Raw genomic sequence first — 20,445 nt, 5'->3', positions numbered from 1 at the left:
ATGCCCTCCTTCAAGAGTTCAAGGAAATCACAAGTTCTGTTTACATTGAGACTGCAGTACAGCACTAGGCTACTCATCATATTGAGACCCATGGACCAACCTCCAGTGGCTGCTTGTCTATAGATAATGGAGCAAGACTTCGTGTTTGTATTTATGTATTTCTGCTCGATACCCACTGGTTGGGCAGCTGGTTTAATGCCACCCACAATTATAACCCCCCCCCCCCTAAAAAAAGAAAACATCATACATCCATCATTTTGGTAAGCCAAAGATATCTTTGGAAGTGTCATATTCACAATTGCCATGCCCTCCCTGTAAGTTTTTTGTTCAGTGTAAAACAACCAAAAGGACTATTAAAAGGATTGTTAAATATCAAAAGGTTGGAGCGGATAGGCGTCATGGGCATTGTGGAGGCGAGAGTACGTATCGGCCTCAAACTGCAGGCTTTAGGCTTCAGACCTCCGGTTTCAGCATATGGGCCAGCGCATTTGGAATTGTCCAAGCTATATAACCACAATGTGTGACATATGCACATCAGCAGTCGGCATGTTTTTGCTTCATGTACGTAACCCCAGTTATATTTTAATTTTCTGGAGTGATTGAGGCAGCAATCTGTTGCCAATACACCGGCCAAATAAAGGGATGTGTCAGAAATACGTGTTGTACACTTGGAACAAGATCGCCCATCGGGTGGGTAACCGCAAGTATGTATTTATAAATTACAATTCTGTAATTTATTACATGTCCTTTCCACAATGTGTGTCATGTTGTGGCAAGCACTGGCGGTGCTGAAAGCATAACGTGTTATTCTCAACATATTCGAACAAGTGGATGTGACATGGATGTTAATTCTTAAAGATTTATCTTGGAGGTATCAGTGCCCATCGTGTACAGCCTTTTTGGCTGCTGGTTGCATTATTGGTTAGGGGCACGGCTTTGCCACTGATGATGCAGTGCCCCTATTACCAGTACACACTGGTGCGCATTTCGCCGACCTCGGAAGGATGACAGGATGAGTCAACCGCATGGTGTTCATTCAGTGGAAAACGAATCTCAAACTCAGGACCATAGGATCACAAGCCATCACCCTAACCACTAAACCAACACCAGGCTTGGAGGGACTGGTGAAGCCATACATAATGAGGAAGCACATATATATTTATATATATATATATATATATATATATATATGTATATATATATATATATATATATATATATATACACAGGACATATTTGTATGTGTGTATTTATACATACACTATATATTTGTATGTGTGTTAATATATATATATATATATATATATATATATATATATATATATATATATATATTGTTGTGGTTACCAAATTCGCAAACCACCATTCAGGTCCCTTAGGTGAGATATCTCGGTAAGTATATGTGTAGTTAGGCCCAAACCCGTTGTCTAGTGGGAATACATGTCATTCATGCGTGCTGCGACTCTTCAGGATAGCCGTTTTTCTTTTACTATCTTTATTTTGGACCAATCGCCATTGTTACCACCACCAACACAACATCAACCACCCACCGCGGCGCCGCTTCACGTCACACCTCGCAACCGTCGCATCGCCACCGTTCTTGCGCCGCTTGTGGGTACCGGTGTTGGACTCGTGCAGGGCGCGCGCCGAACAGCGTGTACAAAACCACGGATTTTCTGCTTCAAAAACGGATCAAAAACGACACACGCCCACTTTTGTGCCATCCAATCGGTGAGCGAGGGGCGATTTGGCCCCGCCTCCAGGGCGTTGGAGGGCGATCGCTATATGCAAATTTATGGATCAAAAAGCATTCACGCCCACTTTTTCTCGGGCCAATGGGGAGCGAGGTGAAAGGTCGAAGGGAGGGGGTCAAAGATGAGAGAGCGAAGCCACGGGGCTTATATAAGCGACCGTGTTCGTCAGTCAAGTGAATAGAGAGTTAAGACTTCGCGGGCGGTGGAGTTGGGAAGAAAAAGCAAGAAGGAGTTGGTCGTCGTCGTGTGCGTTGGAGTCGGAGCGGAGGGGACGGAGCTGTGGAGAGGCGGCGAGGGCAGACGAGGGGGTGCTCGTGTCGTGCAGGGAGCTGCACACCAGGGAGGCCGACGGCGCGACCTGGCCGAGGTGGAGACGCTCGTCGCGGGACTCGAGGCAGAGTGGAAATCCTCTATACCCCGAGCATCAGCAACCCCCTCCTGTTTCCCCCCGCGCTGAGATAGTGCGACCAAGGGGGCCCCTTTCCCACCCCCTACCAGACACTGCCCGCGAGGCCCGCGGAGTTGAGGCACCATCGCCGCTCCGCGTCTCATCACCAGACGGATAGGCCCGATCCGGTCTCGGCCTCAGGCCCGCCTCATCCTTGAGGGTTCTCTGTTCTTTTCCTTGGTTTTGGGTATGTGTTGTCGGCGCCGTCTGTGAAGTAAAATTGTATAAGTGTTGCCGTGTGCTTGCGTAATCGGTATTAGATCTGCATTGTCGCATTTGCTTTTTGTGGAAAATTGCATTGTATTTCTTTCCTTTTCTATGTGCTTTTGGTGGAATTGTATATGTGCGCTTTCCGTTCATCGCGAATAAATGTGCTTTGTGTTGAACTGTTTCCCGCTTCGCTTCGTCATTTCTCTCATTGAATCCTCATCTTGCTTCACGTAAAGGGTTGGTAGTGGGCTGAATACGCCCGATAATTAATCGAACCGTCGAGGCCGACGATAACACCGCTCGGTTATCCCGATAGTACGGAACGGGTCGCTTAAGTGGCCCGTGTCCGAAGTCGACCTGCGGCGAGGTGCGATCGCCCGGTCTACCCTCCGTGTGGGTACTTAGGTAGGTCGAATTTGGCGAGCAACCCTATCCCACGCGGGGGCCGATTGGCACGATCGCGGTGAGACCGAAAGGTCCACCCGTGACTGGTTCCCGGCGTTAGTCCGAGAGGGTCACGACTGGATTGTCCGTCCGGTGGGCGACGTGCCGCGATTCGAGTTACGTGGCCGTCCGCACGCCGGCGGGCGCGAATCCGCAACAATATATTTGTCTGTGTGTGTATATATATATAAATATATATATATATATATATATATATATATATATATATATATATATATATATATATATATATATATATAGTATATATTTGTATGTGTGAATTTGCATATACAATATATTTGTCTGTGTTTATATGTACTAGTCCTTCCTTTTCCAAAAGGTCCTGAGTTCAAGCCCCGTTAGGCCACTGAAATAATACACCAGGGGGTTGACTCAGCCTGTCATCCTTCCGAGGTCGGCGAAATGAGTACCAGTGTACTGGGCCGGTGAAAACCCCGGTTAAAATAGGTGTACCATATCCCTGTGTCGTAAGGGGCGACCAGGGTTGCGTCAGGAAGGGCATCCAGCGTAAAACATGTGCCAAATCACTATGCGGATCATACGGATGATCCGCTGTGGCGACCCCGAATGGGAGCAGCCGTAAGAAGAAGAAGAAATATATATATATATATATATACATATATATATATATATCTATATATATATATATATATATATATATATATATATATATATATATATATATATATATATATATATATATACATATATATATATATATATCTATATATATAAATATATATATATATATATATATATATATATATTTATATATATATACACACACAGACAAATATATTGTTGCGGATTCGCGCCCGCCGGCGTGCGAACGGCCACGTAACTCGAATCGCGGCACGTCGCCCACCGGACGGACAATCCAGTCGTGACCCTCTCGGACTAACGCCGGGAACCAGTCACGGGTGGACCTTTCGGTCTCACCACGATCGTGCCAATCGGCCCCCGCGTGGGATAGGGTTGCTCGCCAAATTCGACCTACCTAAGTACCCACACGGAGGGTAGACCGGGCGATCGCACCTCGCCGCAGGTCGACTTCGGACACGGGCCACTTTAAGCGACCCGTTCCGTACTATCGGGATAACCGAGCGGTGTTATTCGTCGGCCTCCACGGTTCGATTAATTATCGGGTGTTTTAGCCCACGACCAACCCTTTACGTGAAGCAAGATGGAGATTCAATAGAGGAAAAGACGAAGCGAAGCGGGAAAACAGTTCAACAATAAGCACATTTATTTCGCGATGAACGGAAAGCACACATATACAATTCCACCAAAAGCACATGTAAAAGAAGAAGACAATGCAATATTACACAAAAAGCAAATGCAACAATGCAGATCTATCCGACTACCGGGCACACGGCAACACTTATACAATTTTACTTCACAGACGGCGCCGACAACACATATTCCCAAAGCAAAAGAAAAGAGAACCACCCTCCAGGATGAGGGGGTAGGCGGGCCTGGGGCCGAGACCGTGTCGGGCCTACCCGTCTGATGATGAGACGCGGAGCGGCGGTGGTGCCTCAACTCCGCGGGCCTCGCGGACAGTGTCTGGTAGGGGGTGGGAAGGGGGTGCCCCTTTGTCGCACTATCTCAGCGCGGGGGGAAACAGGAGGGGGTTGCTGATGCTCGGGGGAAGGAGGATATCACCCTGTCTCGGGTCCCGCGGCGAGCGTCTCCTCCTCCACCTCGGTCGCGTTGCTGGCCTCTCCCTGTGCAGCTCCCGGCACCGACGCGAGCACCCCCTCGTCCGCCTTCGCCGCCGTCACCTCTCCACAGCTCCGTCCTCTTCACTCTGACTAGTACCACTTCTTTCCAGCTCCACCGACGACTCTCTTGAACTCCGCACACTCAACTCAACTTCCAACTGAACTGAACTTGACTGACGAACGCAGCCGTTTTTATAAGCCCCGTGGCTTCGCTCTTTCACCCTTGACCCTCTGCCTCCGACCCTTCACCTCTCTTGCTAGCTCCCCATTGGCCCGAGGAAAAGTGGGCGTGAATGCTTTTTGATCCATGAATTTGCATATAGCGACCGCCCTCCAACGCCCTGGAGGCGGGGCCAAATCGCCCCTCGCTCACCGATTGGACGGAACAAAAGTGGGCGTGAGTCGTTTTTGATCCGTTTTCTGCGGAAAGTCTGTGATGTTTTTGAACACGCTGCTCGGTACGCGCCCCGCACGAGTCCAGCATCGGCGCCCACGAGTGGCGCGAGATGGTGTGGATGAGATGGTGGCGAGTTGTGACGGTAAAGGTCGTGGCGGTTGTGGTGAAGCGGCGTTGTGGTTGGTGGTTGTTGTTGTGAAGCGGCGTTGTGGTTGGTGGTTGTTATTGTGAAGCGGCGTTGTGGTTGGTGGTTGTTGTTGTGATGGCTGTTGAGACGTGGTTTGTGGTGGTAATAATGGCGGCTGGTCCAAAATAAAGATAGTAAAAGAAAAACGGCTATCCTGAAGAGTCGCAGCCCGCATGAATGACATTTATTCCCTCTAGACAACGGGTTTGGGCCTAACTACAAATATACTTACAGAGATATCTCACCTAAGGGACCTGAATGGTGGTTTGTGAATTTCGTCAACCACAACAATATTAATATCCTGGTGTTGGCGCAGTGGTGATGGCAGCGGCTTGGGATCCAAAAGGACCTGAGTTCAAGCCCCGTTGGGCGACTGAATTAATACACCAGGGGGTTGACTCAGACTGTCATCCTTCCGAGGTCGGCGAAATGAGTACCAGTGTACTGGGCCGGTGTATACACCGGTTAAAATAGGTGTACCATATCCCTGTGTCGTAAGAGGCGACCAGGGTTGCGTCAGGAAGGGCATCCGGCGTAAAACATGTGCCAAATCACTATGCGGATCATACGGATGATCCGCTGTGGCGACCTCTAACGGGAGCAGCCGAAAGAAGAAGAGATATATATATATATATATATATATATATATATATATATATATATATATATATATATATATATATATATACACAGTATATGTGTATATATATACACAGTATATGTGTATATATTCATACAGGCAAGTGTTCATATTATTTATTCATGTTATTTATGAATAAAACAGGTAAGTGTTGTGGATTTGGAAAGCTATCGCACTCAACATTCAGGTTCCTATAGAGTAGTTATCTCGATAAGGCCTGGCTCATTTGCCACGGCGGCCGTGGGGTCCACAAAATCTACGGCCACTAGCAATTATAGGGCGGCCGCAGTATTTCCACGGTCACACAATGTCGCAGTCACATATGTTTTTAGCAGCGTCTCGCTGTCCTGTGATTTGGCACAGGTTTTACGTGACAGAAAGTTCGTCCTGTCTCGCGTAGCGAACGCTGCTCATAGAGAGCCCGGCGTTCTTCTTCTTCTTCTTCTTCTCCTCCTCCTCCTCCTCCTCCTCCTCCTCCTCCTCCTTCTTCTTCTTCTTCTTCTTCTTCTTCTTCTTCTTCTGACAAAACCTTAATCTCTCGGACTCGGCTCTTGTATATACATGATCCGGATCTCCTTAAATACTGAGCACATGTACACATGCTCGCATTGAGGGTGCCTTTTGAGACCGTCTATCATGAACTTTTAAATATATTCGGACATTTGCTTTAAAGTTTTGAAAATTTCACGTTACTACGTTACTATTTAAAGATTATTCCATTTATCGTATTGTAATTTCGTAAATACATTCTTTATTTCGTAAATACACAATATATCGTAAATACATAATGGGTTTCGCGATTTGCTTAATCAAGGCACGTGACGAAATATCGGAAGTTGTTGTTTTAAAAAAAAAAAATTTTGCCGACAAAACCTTTCGGACGTTGCTCTTGGACACATTTGTCCTTGTTATTTTCGGGTAGCCACACGGCATATTTATAAATTGTGGAGACCGAAAACGTGGGGGTGCCGTACGGTCTTTGATTTGATGTCGCACGGTGACCTTCGGGCGTTCCTGCGACGGCCATAGAATTTTCAAGGCAGACGCAAGGTGACCGCAGGGGGCCCTAAGGCGAACGTGCGGCCAGACGGACGGTAACGAGTGTTTTTTTTTTTTTTTTTTGTTACCAGTTCTTTTGTTTCGGCTTGTCGAATTGCTAGGGCAAACGTAGAAATGAAAAAAGTTATGACTCCGCGCTATAATTCCACGGCGACCCCTATGGCCTGTCAAAGATAGCCAAACGGCGTAGGGCCACCCTGAGGCCACCGCAGAAACTCTGCGGCCGCCGCACGTTTCTGTCAATTCAGAGGGCGTACGACCGCCGTATCCGAGCCGTAGAGCAAATGTGACTTAGGCCTTAGTACGTGTTTTATAGATAGCCCTTTCCCCTCGTCAAACGGATATTTAAATGTTCATGCGCTGCGTTTTTTTATAATGGATGGGTTTCCTTTTTGTTCGGGGTTGCACCACCGCCAGCGCCGCCGACATGATCGCCGACTACACCGCAAAGCCCTCGCCTGCATTCGCACCTCCGACTGGCCGGTCGCGGGGTTTTTCCGCTCGATTTGGCGGGTGGGAGGGAGTGCGAGGGCTCATGCGCAGAAGGGCGTCCGTCTGTAAAGAGACAGAGCTCTGAGGAGTTCGTTCGTCTGTGCGAAAAAAGGAGTCTAGGAGTTCGTTCGTTCTACACCATGGGATCGGCGCGTTGAAAGTTCGTCCTGTTGAGTGTTCAGCGCGGTATGCGCGCGCTGAGGGTTCATCTTGCTGGGCTCGTCTTGGCTGGACTTGGTGGTCGCCATCTTGGTCGTCCTTCTCTTCCTCCTCCGCGGATCGAGCCGCTCAAAGGCCGCACGAGGCGGGCAGGTCCGAGACAGGCCCTTGCTTTCAGCTCGCCTGTCCCTCCGAGCTGAAAGTCCTATTGAAGGCAACAGCCACCATTTCGTGTGTGTGTGTGTGTGTGTGTGTGTGTGTGTGTGTGTGTGTGTGTGTGTGTGTGTGTGTGTGTGTGTGTGTGTGTGTGTGTGTGTGTGTGTGTGTGTGTGTGTGTGTGGGGTGCCTTCTGCCTTGTCCTTAAGTCGTGAATTGTGTAAGTGCATGTACATAATAAATAGAATCGGCTATAGGCTTTTTGCTCGTGTCCTGTCCCCATCCCCCCCATTGACTGCTTACGTGCCGAGTGGAAATAAATGTCCCCATTGTTGAATGTCACCTGCTCGTTGCGTCCCTTCCTACATTGACTGCCATAATTGTGTTCGGGATATTAGCTGGCTGATTACAAAGCCGATAAAATAATCTGGTCCAACGGGACTTGGCGATATATAACCGCTCGGCATTCGCATACGGGACGAGCCGCTGAGCGGCTCGTTTTCGTGCAGGTCCCATCGAGGTATAAACTCCCGGTATCTCTGCGCGAACAAGAGTTGGAGCACTCGGGAGAGTGCAAAACCTCCGCCGCCAATACTGCTGGGTCACTCAAGTGAACCTAATATCTTATTCATTAAATATGATGTCAACAGTGCTGACAGAGTTATAGTTCTTTTCTCCAACATTTTTTTTTGGGGGGGGGGGGTTGGAAATCACATAAAACATGTAGAAATGCAAAAAAAAAGAAATCGAAATGTTGAAAAAAAAGTTGCAAAAATTATTTTTTTTGGGGGGGCGTTGGAAATCAATCAAAACATGTAGAAATGCAAAAAAAAAAAAATTTTCTCCAACAATTTATTTTTGGGGGGGGGGGGGACAAAGTCCAAAATCTAATGGCATGATCCTTGGACCATACCTAACCCCCACCAAGTTTTGTCGAAATCCGTCGAGTTTTTCCGTAATACTGTTCACAAACAAACAAACAAAGGGGTGAAAACAGTAACCTCCAATCTTCGATGGCGGAGGTTAATAATTAGGTACATCGACAATTCGGCGATCAACCCTGTAGCACATGGACAAAGGGATTGGTTGGTTTATGGTGTGTTAAAAACACCCGTAGCTGGGTTTCGGCGTTGATCCGGAAGCTACGACAAGATTGCGCGTTCGGTGGACGCGCGGCCGCAATTCGGCTAAGGCGGTCGTCCGCACGCCGAACGGGCGGAAATCTACAACAATACATATATATATATACACACATATGTATTGTTACGGATCTGGAAACCATTTGCATTCAAACATACAGATGTCCCAAAGGTCAGTTATTCCGTTAAGGTCATGTGAGTCATGTCCCTTCCTTTTGTCGAGTGGGAGAATCAAAGGTGTGTATTGCGATTTCTTTTTAGGTAGGTTATTAAATCTTTACATCCAACAAATCATCTAAGACCAACCAACAAACAAACTGACAACACCACTGAACAAGCGCTTCACCCGCCCAAACGGAGACTCGCTGTTTCGAGGCAAAATCTTTGTGAAGTACCTTTTCGGGCGAGTCAGCATGCGTGGAGTGGGCGGTATGGCCGAAACCCTGTATGGCTTCCCGGTATGGCCGAAACCCTGTCCAGAAAGGGCGGACCCATAGAAGCCCCGTCCAATCGGGGCGAACAGTGACGTCAGTTTCATAAAGGCCCCTCCCCACTGAGGGAGGTCCATAAAAGTTACTACGCCATCCTCAGCGGGGATTTCGGTGGAGAGGAGTTTTCACGGTAGGTGGACCAGGAGTTTTTCATGGTGGTTGGGTCAGGCAGTTTTTGTCCACGGTGGCTGTTACGGGGAGAGGAGTTCTGTGGACCCCGACTATTCACCACGCGAGCTCTGCCACGAGCCACGAGTCCCACACTTGCGACTGGGACCAAACTGACGACCTTTGGCAGGTGCCTCACTACAGAGCACGCTTTCCCTCTGACCACCAGGTACCCACCGAACTCTGACCCCCAGCTTGTCTCTCTTCATGGCTGCGAGGGTCAAATAAAGACTCTGGGGTTTCTTTTCTTTTTGTGTGTCTGCATGTGGGCCTGTCTTTAAGTAGAATTGAGTCAGTGTTTTTGCTTATTGTAAATATTTCCCTGCTTGCACATTCGCACCAAATCTTGCCTTTGTCTTTATTTTACTATTAATACATTTATTAGAAATGTTCCCAGTCCATTTCTGTCCCTTCTTACATTGCTTTAGCATGGTCCGGGTCTGAGTATAAGCGGGGGTTCATCCCCGGTAATCCGTTCATTCTAGCCGGCACGGCTTTGGCAGTTTCTGCTCGGCTGCACCCGAACCGGAGTTGGTAGTCGGTGGTTGGAACTCTGCCACAGTCGGTAGCGTAACCCGGTTTGAGCAAGATATGCCAAGGGCATGTTTTCCCCGGGAGTCAAAATCATGTAGTTAATTAGGTAAATTGGTTATAGATAAATAAACCCTACGCTATGTGGTTGAGATATTGGCGTCCATGGTCTGTTCAGCGACACGCCGCGTCAGGGAATTATCCGGAGCGGCGGCCAACAATTCCAGGGAGTCTGGTGGGAGATGGCGTAGCCTCCCCCACCTCGCGGTCGTTCTCGCCATCAACCCCCAGCCCACAACAATATATTTATAGTATATATTTGTAAGTGTGTATATATTTATATATATATTGTTACGGCTGTGGAAATTCGCAAAACACCATTCAGGGCCCGTAGGTGAGATAACTCTAAGTACATGTGTAGTTAGCCCCAAACCCATTGTTTAGAGGGAATTTATGTGATTCATTCGGGCTGCGACGCTTTGAGATATCCGTTTTTCTGTTCTATCTTTATTTTGAACCAACCACGTCTCAACCGCCATAACCATAAAACCACCACCGATAAACCCTCCACCACCCTCACCTCTCTCCTTCTACGGCCATTCCCGTTCTCTCTCTCTCTCTCTCTCTCTCTCTCTCTCTCTCTCTCCCTCTCTCTCTCTCTCTCTCTCTCTCTCTCTCTCTCTCTCTCTCTCTCTCTCTCTCTCTCTCTCTCTCTCTCTCCCCCCCCTCTCTCCCACCCCATCCTCTCTCTTGCCTCCCTCTCTCTCTCTCCCCCCCTCTCTCCACCCCTTCACTCTTTCGCCTTCCTCACTCTCTCTCTCCTCCCTCCCTCTCTCTCTCTCCTCCCTCCCTCTCTCTCTCCTCCCTCTCTCTCTCTCTCCTCCCTCTCTCTCTCCTCTCTCCTCTCTCTCTCTCTCTCTCTCTCTCTCTCTCTCTCTCTCTCCTCTCTCCTCCCTCCCTCTCTCCTCCCTCTCTCCCTCCCTCTCTCCCATCCCTCTCTCCCTCCCCCCCCTCTCGCCTCCCCCTCTCGCCTCCCCTCTCGCCTCCCCCTCTCGCCTCCCTCCCTCTCTCTCTTCCCTCTCTCCCACCCCATCTCCGCTCTTGCCTCCCTCCCTCCCTCTCTCCCACCCTATCCCCGATCTTTCCTCCCTCCCTTTCTCTGTTCCCTCTCTCCCATCTCTCTCTCTCTCTCTCTTCATCTCTCTCTCTCTCTCTCTCTCTCTCTCTCTCTCTCTCTCTCTCTCTCTCTCTCTCTCTCTCTCTCTCTCTCTCTCTCTCTCTCTCTCTCTCTCTCTCTCTCTCTCTCTCTCTCTCTCTCTCTCTCTCTCTCTCTCTCTCTCTCTCTCTCTCTCTCTCTCTCTCTCTCTCTCTCTCTCTCTCTCTCTCTCTCTCTCTCTCTCTCTCTCTCTCTCTCTCTCTCTCTCTCTCTCTCTCTCTCTCTCTCTCTCTCTCTCTCTTCCTTCTCCTCTCTTCCTCCCCTTTGTCTCTCTCTCTCCCCTCTCTCTATGTGTCCATGCTGTATCCTTTTAAAATGTTCAATGTCAAGCAAGGAAGCACATGCACCATTTTTAGAGTCTTTGATATTCCTACTGGATTGACTTGGCTGGTTAGACTCAGAGTGGACGCTCCAAGTCAAACAAATTACGTCATCAAGTCCACTGAATGTTCAATTTAAGTTTATTTTGGATATCTTTGAAGTTTATTTTGCTGGCATGGTTTCTTAAACTTTGTGATAATCCTCATGTCATATCTTAATGCACCGTTAAATATACCGATTCTGTGTTGTATTTATATGTTTGAAATGTATCTCATTTGATATCATGCTCATCTTCTGGTTAAATGTTGAGGCTTGCCTGCGTGTGGAGCTTTTCAAATGCAGCGTGGGAAGCAGCCACCGGAAACGGGAGACAGCTAAACGCACGGAGAGACACTACGGCTCACATTATATCACAGATCTTGAAATGCATCACACAATTTATAGGTTGATTACGTCATATGATGAACAGGGATTAAAAAAAATATTCAAAAGTTTTGTACAAAAACTCTTCAAGTTTCCCATGAGTTTTTATCACTATGCATTGTTTAATAACTGATTTTCTAAAACAAAGACAATATGAATAAATTTGGCCAAAACCACAGTGTAATATAGAACAAGTCTGGAGACGGCAATGGTTCACGAGCGGTATTTGACGATGTAGATTGTTTCAGAAGTCAAGGATGAGACGATGTGATTATGTTTGACCAAGTTATAAAAATGATAAACGTGATGTGGTACGAGTGACAGGTTATTAGCTGCAAATTGTCGAAAACCCAGTTTCGTTCAACAACTTTCAAAATTTGACCTTTGCATAACCTTTAAAGGTCATCAAACAATGTTGTGGACATTAAAATAAGAAAACAGCATACGTGCTATAGCTTATTGAAGTTAGTTCGTCGAAGAAGGTCGAAAACCCGGTTCGATTCCCACAACTTTGAAAATTTGACCTTTGTGAACTTTAAAGGTCAAGGATTATGACCTTTGGTGCAAAACTTCCTCTGGAACATTCCAGGAACAATATAACGTCATATAGGCTATATGGCATTTCGCACTCCTCGGATTATCCATACTTTGATGAAATCAGCGTAAAAACAAACTTGAAGGGGGCGCCACGGGCAAGGTGTTCGAGATAGAGCAAAATGGTTTCAAGACTTTCAGTGGGGAATGACCTCAAGATTGTGCATAAAAAATATTGTCATCCTAGCTCTCAAAGTTTGGGCGGTGGTATGATTTTTATGTCAAAATTCGCAATTTTCTAAGTGTGTGACCTTGTGCCCTTGACCTTGGGTCGAAAATGAAAAATCGAGCTCCGTGGGGCTATGCAGGTGCCATTGGGCTAACCAAATACCGAAACCATGCCAGATTCGACAAACCCCCTCGGAGAAGATGGATTTTTATGTCAAAATTCGCAATTTTCTAAGTTCGTGACCTTGACCTTGGGACGAAAATGAAAAATCGAGCTCCGTGGGGCTTTATTTACCTGGCTCCGTGGGGGACGCCGGCGTCCCCCTAAAAACACTTTTTTTGGGGCGTGGCTCCACCCATAATGGGCGCACCATGCTCATTCTCAGGAAAACACAACCAGATCATGATATAAACCTCCCACCAAAATTTTATCAGGATTGGATCAAAATCCACGGAGTTATGCTCGGGACAGACAGACAGACAGACAGACAGACGAGCCGGTAGGCGTACATGGGCAGCCGGCCGTTGCTAGGCAACGGCGGGGTCCATAGCAACGGTTCTTTCTCACACATAACTAGGACATACCATGAACCTACCATACCAGTTTCATGTATATCTGACTTATAGTCTCTGAGATATAACGAACTTCGTTTTTTTATTGTTTTCGACCAGGGTTCATTCAAAGTCTATCTTCTCCAACAGTTTTCATAGGATCCGGCTGGGAATTTTTGACAATATGGCTGAATGTACTGCCCACAGTCGCTCGTGGCCCGATTTTTGATTTTCGAAAAAATAATTTTTTTATGATTTTTCAAAAATTTCAAAGTCCCGTTGCTCGGCAACGGTGGTGTCCATAGCAACGGTTCTCATTTGCACACAACTAGGTCATGGTATGAACCTACCAACCCAGTTTCATCGAAATTGCCATTGTATTAACGGAGCACTGGACCAAACAGACATACATACAGAGAGACAGACAGACAGACAAACATATCGACGGAAATACTGATAATAAGGGTACAAAAAAATCTCATTTTTTTTTTCGACTAGATCGACTACCCAGCAGACAGAGACAGACAGACAGACACACACCAATAACGAATATAGTGGTCACTTACTGACTCGTGAACTTACTGACTCGTGAACCAATAGCTTGGGGATTAGAATAATTGAATGCGATGATTTAAATTTTTCAAATCAGCTGATGAGTTTTTCTGTCCTTGTCAGTGTCCTAGTTCTCATACTTCCTATATGTGCATTATCCACACCTTATCCTATATATTCCTCGTCTATGTTTTATCCTATCTGTTCCTTATCTGCACCTTATGCTTTATCTGCCTCCTCAGGCTGCCGCACAGCTGCTAACGAGCTGGTTTTCCTCCTGGATGGCTCGTGGAGTGTGAAGCCTGAAAACTTCGAGACGGTTAAACAATGGCTTGTCAACATCTCCAGCAGCTTTGACATTGGGCCAGAGTACACACTGGTGCCGTGGGGTATTCTGACATTAGGGCTAAATCATTAATGCATGCTCATAATGCAAGCCTACAACAATGAAAAATAAATGCTTGCAACATTATCCCTCTGAGGTTTTATTTTGCATCTTGTTCATGAAGTTGGTGTAAGCACAATCTCATGTTAAGTCTTAAGACGTAAAGCTAATCTTTCAGAAATATCTGCTCAAACAGTACACTCAGTGAGTATCAAGTTAAAAATATACCCATCAGAGATGGGGAATCTCCCACCATTGAAACATTTTTTTCAAGATAGCCGCCCCAGTCGGCCATCTTGGATCCGGCCACGCCCAAAATCAATAGGGTTCTTCCTTTTCAGGTGGTACATGTGTGACCCAAATTTCAAATCGATGTGGCGAACAGTTTATGAGTTATCGCACTCACAGCTATAAATGTTGACACCCAGCCGGACAGACGGATGGACGGACGGACGACCCGGGTGACAACAATATCCCCCTTCCGCCACGCGGCGGGGGATAAAAACACAACTATTACTGAAGATGCCGATACATAACTAAAAGCTAGAACGGCACTCGGTGGAGCGCATACTTCCACCAGGCTGAACACCTTACGTTGATCTGAATCCGGACCTGAATTAAAATCTAATCGGCTTGTTCTTGTCACCCAACCAACTCATCCACCAAGTTTTGTCATAACTCGTCCACAACTTTTTGAGATATCATGCTATATATCGAATTTGGTCCAAATCACTCAATGGTGAAGAATCACTCAAAAATTCTCGGAACCGCATCCAGATCCAGATCTTCACCAGAACCAAATCTATTCATTCTTGTCACACATCCAACCTGTCCACCAAATTTAGTCTGAATCCATCTGTAACTTTTTGAGATCTTGTGCTACATATCATTTTTAGCTTTATCTCTCATTGGTGAAGAATCATTTAAAAGATAAAATAACTCTTGTATCCAGATCTGGATTCGCATCTTCACCATAATCGAATCAATTCGTCCTTGTCACACACCCAACCTCTCCACAAAATTTCGTCCAAATCCGTCTACAACGTTTTGAGATATCTTGCTCGCAGACAAACAAACAGACAGACATGGGTGAAAATGTAACCTCCGTCCACCATAGGTGGCGGAGGTAATAATTAGCATGCTGTTAGGAAGAGATTATCTTTTGATGAAGATTTTGTCATGAGGTTAATTCCATACATTGTAAATATGACCAAACATGTAAGATCTACGGAAAGAGAAAATATGACTTGTATCGTTTCCATATGTTTATTGATAATGTTAATACGAAAAATATGTACAATTTCAAGGGTTCTACATGAGGCAATATTTAGCAAAGCTTGAATTGTATGTTATTAACAGAAAAATATATGTAAATAACTCTGTGATTAAGTTATATATTAAAAATATATTATTATATTAAATATTAAATATAAAGCACTACGTCAGTACCATCCTGTCAGATAAATAAATGCCTTAATGGTTTATATTCCTCTGCAATTTAAGACTGCCCATAGTTTTAGAAGCAATACTCGCATAACTTTCCCAAGCTGTTTTTCATGCAAGAAATTAACAGGTTACCGATGAGTCATCAGAAGAAATGTGTGTGTGTGTGTGTGTGTGTGTGTGTGTGTGTGTGTGTGTGTGTGTGTGTGTGTGTGTGTGTGTGTGTGTGTGTGTGTGTGTGTGTGTGTGTGTGTGTGTGTGTGTGCTGATTTAATCAAGTCTAAGCGAGGACCCTAACCCCCAACCTTGTGCAGGTTTCTGTGATCCAGTATAGTGATGCACCCCAGCTGGAGATCTCCTTGGCTGCACACAAATCTAGCGAACGGCTAATTGCTGCCATTTCTGACATCCTCTACATGGGAGGAAACACCCAGACAGGCCGCTCCATCCAGTTTGTCACAAAGCAGGTTTTCCCTGTTTCTCCTCGTGCCAGTGCCGTCTTGGTGCGCACTGTTGTTGTTGTGACAGATGGAAAATCTCAGGACAATGTAACGGTGAGTGAGCATGTGAGTGGAGTATTTGTGGGGTAGGGCTGTTTGTCCAATTGGTTGTTCCAGAACCTTAATTTTTGAGTTTTTTTCTTCTTCTTACAATTTATATTTTTTTGGACATTTCACTTTTGTTGATACGCTGACATTTTGTTTAGATTTTTGCTGATATGTTTACAATTTCCTTTATTCAGGTCGCTGCACTGGAAGCAAGAGAAAAGGGCATTACACTATTTGCAATTGGTGTTGGAAATGAGGTTGAAGAGGCAGAGCTCAAAGAGATCGCCAACAAGCCTTCCTCGTCCTATGTGTTCTACGTTGAAGACTATGGAGCCATATCTCGCATCAAGGAAGTTATCAAACAGAAAATTTGTGAAGGTAATTGGGATATTTTAGGGGAAATATTAGGCAAGATCAAGTGATATGAGGTGCTGAAGCTTTTGAAACGAATGTTTTAAAGTGTACATGTAATCAGGTAAATGCAGTATAATAATAAATAGATGTACTGGTGAATAAACAATGTCTTGCCAAAAATTCCATTGAATACATTGTTGAGGAATAATATGTTATAATATTACAAATTTCATAAAGGCTACCGACACTGAAATCGAGCAAAGACTTTGAAAGCAAAGACTATGTTGACGATACGATTGTCTGAAAATATGTTTTGACATTGCTTGAACTGCCCATACTCCTTATTAGAGGAGAGAGAATGGAAACATATTGCTGAGTTTTCCATTGTTAAACTACCTGATTTGATGTTCTCCATCTGGATTGATGTTCTTTCTACAAATCAGATAAAAGTGGTGATTGAGCTTGATGGTCATTGGGTATTCTTCAGAAGACATTAATGCTTCAATTCAATGCAAGAGTTGACCAAGGACAGGTTATCAATCTGTTGCAGGGTTCAAACATTTGAAACAATACCAAACTTGAGACTTCATAGAACACCTCACAAAGTGTCGAAATATATAGGAAAATTGAAATTAAATAATGATTTTAAAGGTCGTAGAAAAAAAGTTTGGAAGTTTAGCACCGTTGAAGCAGTCTTATACACCACCTTATTTTACATGTCGAAGTGCTGCAAAATTGAAGATTTTTGGAAGAGATGAATGTTCGCTTTCCATCAACCATTCTCTTTTTTTTTTTTTTCCAACTTCAGTACCAACTCACCCCTCTCACCTCTCCCTTTCAAAGCAACGATCACACTCTTCTCCCTCCAAGCCTCCCTCTTACCTTTCTCCCTCAACTCTCCCCACTCACCCTTCTCAAAGTCCCCCCTCCTCACATTCACAAAGCTGCCTCCTTCCCCAGCCCTCTCACCTCCACCTCCTCAAATGCTCAACTGCCTTCTACCCCCTCTCTTGCCCCTCCTCTCCCCCAGCACCACAGAGCCTTTTCTCCTCCACATCCGGCCCCCTCCCCGAGCTATTCTGTAATTTCCCACACTCTTTCAACAACTCTCCTGACCTCCCCCCCTCGTCCCTTCTCCTGCCCTCCCCCTCCCCTCCCACCTCCTGCACCCCAAGCCTCCTCCCTCCCTCTTCATTAACAATGTGGACCTCAAATATCCGGGGCCTTCGCTCAAACCTTATAGATCTTTCCATACAGGTTGCCACTGACAAACCAGACATAATCTGCCAAACAGAAACTTTCCTCCCTCAAGACGTCTCTGACTCCCAAGTATCTCTCCCTGGTTACTCCCTCCTCTGGTTTGACAGACCTGAGCCTCGTCATCCTGATGGAGGAGTTACTCTCTTCATCAAAGACTCTATTCCTCACTCTCCATGCACTGCCCTCACTCCCTCACACCCCCAGGAATACCTCTGGCTATGGCTTCCCCTCCACTCCCACCTCATGTTTATATGTCTACTGCACCATCCACCAAACAGTGATGACTCCATTTACACCTCTTCTTCTTCGTCTTCTTCTTTCAGCTGCTCCCGTTAGGGGTCGCCACAGCAGATCGTCCGTTATGATCCGCATAATGATTTGGCACAGGTTTTACGCCGGATGCCCTTCCTGATGCAACCCTGGTCGCCTCTTACGACACAGGGATCTGGTACACCTATTCTAACCGGGGTATACACCGGCCCAGTATACTGGTACTCACAACTCCGACCTCGGAAGGATGACAGGCTGAGTCAATCTCCTGGTGTATTAATTCAGTGGCCCAACGGGCATTGAACTCAGGACCTTTTGGATCCCAAGCTGCTGCCCTAACCACTGCGCCAACACCAGACTCCATTTACCCCTCACTATCCGAAAACATGGACCAACTTCTTTCTTCTCATCCAAACTCTCTCTTCCTCATATGTGGCGACTTCAATTGTTATCATGTCAGTTGGTTAGGTATGGGTACCTCTCTCAACTGGCATGGCACTTCAGCAAAAGCTTTCTGCGACTCATTGGGACTGACTCAATCGGTCAATTTCCCGACCTGGATCTCAACCAATGGTACTCCATCTCTTCTGGATCTGATTTTCACAAATTTCCCTGAAAATATCTGCTGTTCTTCAGCTGCTCCAATCGGTTCTTCTGACAACGTGCTTGTCAAAGTGGACATCTCTCTGGCTGTTATCAGAGAACCACCTCAGCGCCATCGAATCTGGCATTTCACTCAAGCTGACTGGCAGGGTCTCCAAGCAGCCATCAAACTTCTAGACTGCTCTCCCATCACTACTTTCTCCAACAGCAACTCATCCTGGGAATTCTTTCAAAGAAACTTGCTCTTCCTCATGCACAGATTTATCCCTTCTCGTCTTCAGTTGTCCTACCCTTCCTCACGCCCATGGTTCACTGAAGCTTGTGGTGAGGCAGTTGTCCTGAAACAACTTGTCTTTGCCTCATGGAAAGCAAACCCACCTGAGGATAATCTCAGTTCCTTCGATAAAGTTCAGAACAAGTGTGTATCTACCCTCAGGAGAGCCAGAAAACATCTTTCTAATCTCAAGTCTGAACTCTTAAACCTCCCTCCCTCCTCCAAATCCTGGTGGCATCTAATCAAATCTGTTTCTGGTGTATGTTCCTCCTCCATCCCCTCCCTTACTTCAAATAGCCGCACTGCAGGTACAGCACGTGAAAAGGCTGAATGCTTAAACTCAGTGTTTGCATAAAAATCTTGTGTCCGAAAACCATCGCTTTCTGTACCCACCTTACCCAGTCACACCCAGTTACACTCAACTGTCCCTGGACTCTGTGACCTTTTCTTCTGACAAGGTGGAGAGCTTGCTGTCAAACCTCGACTCAGATTCTGCAACTGATCCAGATGGCAGCAGCCCACATATCCTAAGAACCTGCTCCTCTGCTCTTGCTCACCCTCTCTCTGTTCTATTCATCCTCTCATTTTCTCAAGGACATCTGCCATCTGCTTGGAAATCAGCAAACATTACTGCCCTGCATAAAAAGGTGCAAAAACTGATCCCTGCAACAACAGACCAATCAGCCTTCTCCCAATCACCAGCAAGGTTATGGAATCCATCATTGCTTCAGACATTAAATCCTTCCTCTTCTCTAATGGCTTGATTTCCGATCATCAATTTGGTTTCAGACCAATCACTCTACCCTGGATATGCTGCTTCTGCTCTCCCAACAATGGTTGGAGGTCCTTAATGCCGGACATTAAATCAGAGCCCTATCCCTCGACATATCGCGTGCCTTTGACACGGTCTGGCACCCTGCCCTGCTCTGCTCACCAAACTCTCTTCCTATGGTATCCAAGGCCATCTCCACTCATGGCTCACAGACTTCCTCTCCTGTCGCAGCCAACGTGTGGCCCTAAATGGAGTTCTTTCATCCCCTCTTCCTGTACAGGCTGGAGTTCCTCAAGGTAGCGTTCTGGGCCCTGTTCTTTTTCTGGTTTTCATCGATGATCTCTCCGACTCTCTGGAAAATACTGTTTATGTCTTTGCTGATGACTCCATCCTCTGCCATACCATCTGTCATCCCTCAGACCGGCAAGCAGCAGCTTCTTCGCTCATTGCAGATCTGGGTAAAATCAGAAACTGGTCCAACACGTGGAACATGTCTTTCAATCCGGACAAATCTCACAATCTCACTATGTCTCTTTGAAAGGACTGTTTAGAACCCCCCCCCCCATCCACTTTCTCAACAATCCTCTGGAAGAAGTCCATTCTTTCAAGCTTCTGGTTCTCGCTATCTGCCATGATCTTTCCTGGGAAAGCCACATTTCTAACCTGGCCTCCAAAGCCAGTTGCCGACTG

At 46.2% G+C, this 20,445-nt stretch overlaps 1 protein-coding gene across 1 annotated transcript in view; it reads left to right on the top strand.

The window, feature by feature from the left end:
* LOC147025965 (collagen alpha-1(XXI) chain-like) overlaps nucleotides 1–20,445 on the top strand; it is a 71,080-nt gene that overhangs the window by 9,121 nt on the left and 41,514 nt on the right. The window contains exons 2-4 of the mRNA XM_085883563.1: nucleotides 14,089–14,225; nucleotides 15,989–16,228; nucleotides 16,417–16,600. Coding sequence (XP_085739689.1) covers nucleotides 14,089–14,225; nucleotides 15,989–16,228; nucleotides 16,417–16,600 — 561 coding nt within the window. The remainder of the gene's footprint in view (nucleotides 1–14,088; nucleotides 14,226–15,988; nucleotides 16,229–16,416; nucleotides 16,601–20,445) is intronic.

The sequence above is a fragment of the Eptatretus burgeri genome, chromosome 5, assembly GCF_056783735.1.
Source record: "Eptatretus burgeri isolate ZD-2024b chromosome 5, Ebu_testis_v1, whole genome shotgun sequence".
Classification (NCBI taxonomy): domain Eukaryota; kingdom Metazoa; phylum Chordata; class Myxini; order Myxiniformes; family Myxinidae; genus Eptatretus; species Eptatretus burgeri.
This window is presented reverse-complemented; position numbering and strand designations above follow the sequence as displayed.